At 44.0% G+C, this 7,536-nt stretch overlaps 1 protein-coding gene across 1 annotated transcript; it reads right to left on the bottom strand.

Moving 5' to 3' along the window:
- Positions 1 to 765: 765 nt before the first annotated feature.
- On the bottom strand, positions 766 to 3,162 carry LOC148564929 (uncharacterized). Its single transcript, XM_088487110.1, has 2 exons — positions 1,796 to 3,162; positions 766 to 1,690 (listed from the first exon to the last, which is right to left on the bottom strand). Exons 1-2 carry the CDS (start codon positions 3,160 to 3,162, stop codon positions 766 to 768), a joined length of 2,292 nt encoding a protein of 763 aa, XP_088343236.1.
- Between the last annotated feature and the right edge of the window lie 4,374 nt (positions 3,163 to 7,536).

The following is a 7,536-nucleotide window of genomic DNA, read 5'->3' as shown; positions in this document are numbered from 1 at the left end:
TCATGGATTTCGCGGAGTATGTACTCCGTGTTCCCGGGCTCGACGCATTTGAGCAGGGGTTGCGAGAATCCGCGTTTGTATAGGTGTCCTGCGACAACTGTGTAGTTGGCAGCTTCCCCTTTTTATCCGTTTTCCCTCTTTGGGGTCTTCTGGTAGTGTTCCGTCGAGGAGGTATTGCAGGATAGGGTAGGTCCATGATCCTTGGCTTGAGAGTGTCAGATAAGCGTTAGTCATTGTCGATATGGACGGTGACTTGACGACTTCCTGAATTAGTGATTTGTTGCCGTGTCCTGGTTTGGTACTGGCTAGTTTGGAAAGTAGGTCTGCCCTGTCATTTCGTTCCCTAGGGACGTGTTGTATGGTAACGTGTTCAAATCCTTCTTTCAGTTCGTTTACCTTGGCGAGGTATTATTGGAGTAGGGGGTCTCGCGTCTGGTAGTCTCTGTTAATTTGAGAACTGACTACCTGTGAGTCGGTACTCACTTCCAGGACCTTTGCTCCGACTTCCTTGGCTAGGGCTAGGCCTGCTAGTAGGGCCTCATATTCTGCCTGGTTGTTTGAAACTGGGAACTCGTATCGTACTGATTGTTCGATCGTGACCCCGTTTTGACATTCGAGTATGACTCCGGCGCCTCCATAGGTGACGTTTGATGAGCCGTCGACTTGTAGTTTCCATGATTCGGGGGTGGAATTTCCCGGGCTCATCTCGGCGATGAAATCGGCCATGGCTTGTGCTTTGATCGCATTTCGGGGTTCGAACTTGATCTAGAATTGGGATAGTTCGATGGACCACGCAAGCATTCTTCCTGCTAGGTCGGGTTTTTGTAGCACCTGTTTGACCGCTTGGTCGGTTCGCACCGTGACAGGGTGGGCCTGGAGGTATTGTCGCAGGTGCTGGGAGGCTGTGAGGAGTGCGAAAGCTAACTTTTCTAGGCGCGAGTAGCGGATTTCTGCATCTTGCAAGACTTTGCTTATAAAGTATACGGATTTTTGTTCTTTCTTCTCGTTTTCGTGGATGAGTGCTGCTGCGAGTGCTTCTTCCGTTATGGAGAGGTATAAGTAGAGTGTCTCCCCTGTTTGGGGTTTGGCGAGGACTGGTGGTTCCGCTAGGACTCTTTTAAAATGTTGGAATGCTTCTTCACATTCTGTCTCCCATTTGAAGGGGGCTCCTTTCTTCATCAGTTTGAAGAAAGGGATTGCTTTTTGAGCCGATGCTTCGAGAAAGCGTGATAGCGCCGTCAGTCGGCCGGTGAGCTTTTGGATGTCGTTAAGGTTTTTTGGGCTCATCATCTCAAGGATGGCGCGACATTTCTCCGGGTTAGCTTCAACTTCGCGTTGAGTGATCATAAAGCTGAGAAACTTCCCTGCCTCCATCCCGAAGGCACATTTTGCCGGGTTGAGTCGCATTTGGTTCTTTCGTAGGGTGTTCGTTATGACCTTGAGGTCGCTGATGATTTGTTCGCCGGATTCGGTCTTGGCGAGCATGTCGTCTATGTAAACTTCTAGTTTGCTTCCGGATAGGTTTTGGAATATCTTGTTGACAAGTCTTTGGTAGGTGGCTCCGGCGTTTTTCAGGCCGAAGGGCATCACTGTGTAGCAGTACGTACCGTCTGGGGTGATGAACGCTGTTTTTTCTTCGTCAGAACGGTGCATCGAAATCTGGTTGTAGCCGGAGTATGCGTCCATGAAGCTGAGGTATCGATGGACGGATGCGGCATTTACTAATCCGTCGATGTTTGGTAGGGGAAAGGCGTCTTTTGGATAGGCTTTGTTGAGGTCCGTGTAATCGATGCACATTCGCCACTTCCCGTTAGATTTCTTTACTAGCACGACATTGGCTAGCCAGGTCGTGTAGGGGAGTTCCCTGATGAAGTTGGCTTCGAGTAGGGCTTTAACTTGCCTTCTGACCTCGGCGGCTCGGTCTGATGACATTTTTCGTCTCCTTTGTGCTACTGGTTTGGCTTTGGGGTCCACGACCAGCCAGTGGGACATTAGGTCGGGATTTATGCCCGGCATGTCGGCTGGTGTAAATGCGAACAAGTCTCTATTTTGTTTCAGAAATTGGGAAAGGTCTTCTTTAAGGTCGTATGGGAGGTTCCTGTTAATGAAGGTGTATTCCTCTTTGGTTGGCCCTATTTGTAATTTTTCCATGTTTCCTTCTGGCTCTGGCCTGGGTTGGTCGTCTTGCCGAGCGTCCAGGTCGGCTAGGAATATTCCGGCCGCATCCCGGGATTTTTTTCGTAGGGCTAGGCTGGTGTTGTCGCACTCTACTGTGACCTCCCAGTCTCCGTGGATAGTACCGATGGAGCCGTCTTCGGCTCTAAACTTCATGAGGAGGTACTTGGTAAAAATGACGGCGGAGAAGTCATTGATTGTTTTTCTTCCGAGAATCACGTTGTAGGCGGTGAAGTCTTTTAAGATTACGAATTCGGATAGGATTGTCTTCTTCTGGTTACCTGTCCCTATGGTGATGGGGAGGGTGATTGAGCCGTCCGGTTTAAGAAAGTTGTCCCCGAGTCCCGTGACACCGTTGCAGTGTGTTTGGAGGTTGTTGTTGTGGAGCCCGAGTTTGTCGAAGGCTCCTCGGAAGAGGATGTTTAAGTCTGCACCGGTGTCCACCAGTATCCTTTGTACTAGTCCTGTTCTGATCCTTGCCGAGATGATGAAAGGGGCGTCTTCAGCCGAGGTGCCATGCTGGCAGTCCTTAGGTAGGAAGGTTATCGTATTGTCGGCCATGGTGGTTGGAGTTTGGTTTCTGACGGCCATCACTTTGAGATCTTTTTTCAGTGTTGATTTTGACTTGCCTGATACGTCTTTGCCTGTGATAATGTTTACTATGATGGTTGGGTCTTCCTCTGGGCTCTCCCTAGGGGGTTGTTTTTGGGTTCTTGGGTTGCGCCCTTCTCTTTCTGGCGACCTATCTCTCTCCGTATATTTTGGTTCTCTGATGATTTTGGCGAACTCTGGGAGCTTGCTGTCTCGTATGGCTTGTTCGAGGGCGTCTTTCAGGTTGAAATAGTCTTGTGTTCTGTGCCCGTAACCTCGGTGGTAGTCACAGTAAAGGGTTTTGTTGCCTCCCGTTATTTTCTCGAGTTGTCGGGCTTTCGGTATGATGCCTCGATATGCTATTTGGTGGTATATCTCGGGAATTGGTGCTGTCATGGGTGTGTAATTAGAGAATTTGCCAATTCTTGGTGGTCGGATTGTGTTTGTCAGTTTGCGGTGGTCCCTTTGATTTTCTCTGGGTGGTGGGTTATGTCGTGGTGCCGAGTTGCCGTGTTGGGCGTGGTTGTGTTGCCGCTTGTTGGCAGCGACGACCTGGCTGACCTCTTCGTTATTTATGTAATATTTGGCGATGTTTTGGATCTCGTGCATGGTCCACACGAGTTTGGTGGTGAGGTGTTTGCTGAATCCGTGAGCCCGTCGACCGTTAGGCATTCGTCGTTGAAGCGGTCGAGGTATTTTCTTGTGGATTCGTCCTGTTTTTGTGTGACCCCTAGCAAGCTGATAGGGTGTTTAGCTTTAGTGATTCTGGTCATGAACTGGGCCATGAACTTTCGTGTGATGTCGTGGAAACTAGCTATGGATCCGTTTGGGAGGGCGTTGAACCATTTGATTGCTGGCCCAGCTAGGGTCACTGGGAAGGCCCTGCATCGGACTGCGTCGGCCGCTCCTTCTAGGTTCATCCTGCCTTCGAAGGCCGTTAGATGTTCTTGGGGATCTTTAGTTCCGTCGCACTTCATGTCAGTGGGTTTGTCGAAACCTTTGGGGAGTTTTGCTTTCAAGATCCTTTCCGTGAAAGGTGTCGCTCCCATTATCGTGTGGTCGTTTCTTGTGCACTTGGTTTCTCGGTGTCACCGATCTTCATCTGAGTCGTGCTGACGACTCAGATCTCGGGAAGCGCTGCGGTTGTACCTTTTGCTGTATCACCGCTCTGGCAATTTTTCTCGCCTGCGATTGCGCGAGGTGCTGCGATCGACTCTCCTATCGTGTCGCCGAGTTGGCGATCTGCCGTGGCAACATTTTGATCTAGAAGTTGCATGGCTTCCGTGTTCATTGTTGTATCTTTCCTTGGCGACCAATCTGCCTTCCAATTCTTGGACCCGGAGGCAGAGATCTTGGATGATTTGTGCCGCTTTGTCCCCCGTTTTCTCGGGGTGTCGCGGTTCTGTGACGACGTGATCGTTTTCTTTATTCTGTGCATGGTGGATTGTACTTGCTATCCTTCCTTGATTTGCGACCTCCTGGTGTTCTGGGGTCGGATTCTTTGATCGAGAGTCATCCCGGCTTGAGGAGGCTTCTTCGAGTACGTCCCCCATTCCGGTTTAGTCGGTGCAAGTGTCCCCCCATAGACGGCGCCAATGTACAAGATGTCTCTAGTACGGGTTGAGGGATGGATCGGGAACTTGCAGGTTGAGGCGGATGCCAGATCGCTTGACTGGAGCAATGGGGGGACGTACCTGCAAAGACACTCCGACGCTCAAGTCAGAATGGATCTGAGAGGTGTAAGGTGTGTGGAATGAATGAATACCTGTAGGGACTTGGGTCCTCTATTTATAGGTGATGGGAGTTATCTTATCTTATCTTGTTTGGTCAAGATAGGGAAGACGTTTGAATTCGAAAGTTGGTTAAGAGTTCTAGAGGGCCAGTTTCGGGCCTTTCTAGAGGAGAGAGACAGGTTGGACCCAGAAAGCCGGGTTCGGGTTTAACCTCGGGTCCGGGATCCGTGGGCCGGATCCGTAACATTAAATTATAATAAAAATAATACATAAACTAATATGTTTAATTTTCTAAACACAAATATATATAATTCGTGATATTATATTTTGTTTGTTATAAAATAATCAAGAATAGCAACTAAAAGATAATGATATTTCTCAGTGTCATAAAATTTTAATTCCTAAAAGTCTTTTTTGAAACACAAATTTGTTTATTTTTAGTATCTTAAAGATAAGTATAATCTATGATAAAAACAACTAAATAAATATTACCAAAAAAAATATTTTAAATAAAAAGGTTTTCTTTTAGCCTAAAACTAGATGTACGAACCGTATATGTATCACTTATTAAATAAAAAGGCAGTCCAAACTCTAAACTCTTAGGATGTAACACTTGCCAAGACCCAATTCGAATATACACTCTTGAGAAGTCTTAATCTCATCCAAATATTTAAGATTTAAGTGATTAGTTAGTATTTAATTTTTTCTAGAAAGATAAGATTTGGTTATTAGAATTCATTTCTAGATTAGATTTGAATGATTGTTAAGATTTGATTTGAATTTAAGTAGGTAGTTACACTACAAGAAATATTGTAATTATCGACGCCAAAAATCGACGGTCAAGTTTCCGTCGATATTTTTCGACGGCCTTGTTGTCTATAAAATGAAAAAGAGATGATCAAAAATCAAATATTAAAATCGACGACGATGTCGTCTGTTATTTTAATAACTTTCTAACCTTTCAATCCTATCGTCACATTATCGACAGAAGAATGGTTGAAATTTTTTTCTTTTAAAATCGACGGACTAGTTGTCTATTTTAATAATTAAAATATCGACAACTTTTACCGTTGATAAATTTAAACGATAGAGATCTTTTTTCTAACTTAAATAAACGGTATAGATTTATTGCATAAAATAGACGACTAAAGCGTTAATTTTTATTTTAACTTAAATCGACGAAAGTGTCGCCGATTTTTATCAACAAAAAATCACTCTCGCGTATGGCTTCCCGCGTCCCTCATTTCACTCATTCCCCCAGAATTTAACCCCAAAGTCCCAAACCTTCAAAGAATCAGAGTTCAGACTTCAGAGTGGAGGCTTCTTCTTATCCTCGAACGCTTGAGATCAGAGACGGAATCATTATCACAGTCATGTAGAGAGGCAGAGAGCAGAGCTTCTTCTTCTTCTTCGACGCTTGAGAAAACCCGCCAGCCGACGCCTGAGCGCAGAGCGTCGTCATCTTCTTCTTCTCCTCCGCCTGAGAGCAGAGCTGCTTCTTCCTCCTCCTCCTTCTTCTTCTTCTTCTTCATCTTCTTCTTCTTCTTCTTCTTTCTCCTCCGCCGAACCACTGTCGCGCCATCCTTTTCATGTGAGTTCCTCTCTCTCGCTCGCGCTCTCTCTCTCTCACTCTATCACATTGTGATTTGTGAATCTACATGTAAGTTCTTCTTCTTCCACAGACTCGTCGTTGCAATGTCTTTCCCAGTCGCCGTCCCTGTGAGCCCGATGCCAGAGCATGTCACCGTCGCAGCTTCTTGTAAGTTCCTCCCGGTCTCTCTTTGATTATTATATTTATTTTTGCAATTTTTGTATCTACTATTTTTATCATGAAATTCTGAATTTGCAATTGTTAAACCTAATTAGCATAATCAATTCATCACATTACTTCAGCTTAACTAGTTTGTCACAGTTTTACAATGTGATTAAATAAAACAAAATTTAAAAGAAAGAAAGAAAAATCACTTGCTTGCTTAGTATTAGGAAACGGTAGAGTACTAACTTAAAACTTAGTTACAGATTTCAAGTAAGTAAGGAAAGCATTGTGTATTATTTAAGTAATCTTCATGAATATTACTCATAATATTAATTGCTCTATTTATTTCAATTTACTTATTGAATTTTCATCTTTTCTGCTAGTCATTGTGGTGTGTTTCTATTGGCAATTCATGCTACTGTGTTAGATGGCACTTTATTGTACCATATCCCAAGGTAACGATTCTTGGAACTTTCTAGAATACTTAAGAATCCAACTGCAAACGTTCCACCGGCTGAAACCATGGTGTCACCATCAGTGAGGGACCGTGTAATACTAATGCTTTCTATGGCAGTGGAAACGGCTATATCATGCAGCAATAAGAAGCACAACAGAAGAAAGGTGAACTTTTCCATTATTTTGTTTTGCTTTATTATTATTGTAGGTAACTTGGTAATAGTGCTCTTTTTTAGAGGAATAGTAGATAAAGAACTAGAGTAGATGCAATCACGCAATAGTTGATACTATCAATTTGCATGATACTAGTTATATATAAGGATAATGGTATTTGATACTACCATGCCTTCCTTTTCTTTCCTTGTAAATAATTTGTTATCATGTTTCTTTGAAGTTGAAACTTCTCTTTTTGTTTCTGTTTTTTGTCTTTTTAATATATCATGCCTTGGCAACGTTAGCAGTATGAACTGTGATCTTAAGCAGGAGCTTGACAAGTTGAGGAAAAGGTTCGAGTTGACAGAACTAGAGAATGTTTATCTGAACAAGTCAATTGAGAGAATGGACAAAGAGTTGGATGAAGCCAAAGACACAAGTTTCCATTTAAGTCATCAAATTGAAAACTCAAAATCTGGATAAGAAGAAAGAAGCAGAACTGTTAGCAATGGAGAAAAGGCTAAAAGCATCAGAGACATTAAACACCGAGTTCTGCGGAACTATTGAGGAGCTAAAGATGGAACAAGAAGAGACATTACTCAACCTTGTTTGATTGACAAGTTCAGGTAAGTCAGTGGTAGCATTTCGATTATCCTTATGCTAGTTAATCAT

This window comes from Arachis ipaensis, chromosome B5 (assembly GCF_059453495.1).
Source record: "Arachis ipaensis isolate K30076 ecotype BB chromosome B5, ASM5945349v1, whole genome shotgun sequence".
Classification (NCBI taxonomy): domain Eukaryota; kingdom Viridiplantae; phylum Streptophyta; class Magnoliopsida; order Fabales; family Fabaceae; genus Arachis; species Arachis ipaensis.
The sequence above is the reverse complement of the archived record's forward strand: the minus strand, read 5'-3'. Positions and strand labels throughout refer to the sequence as shown.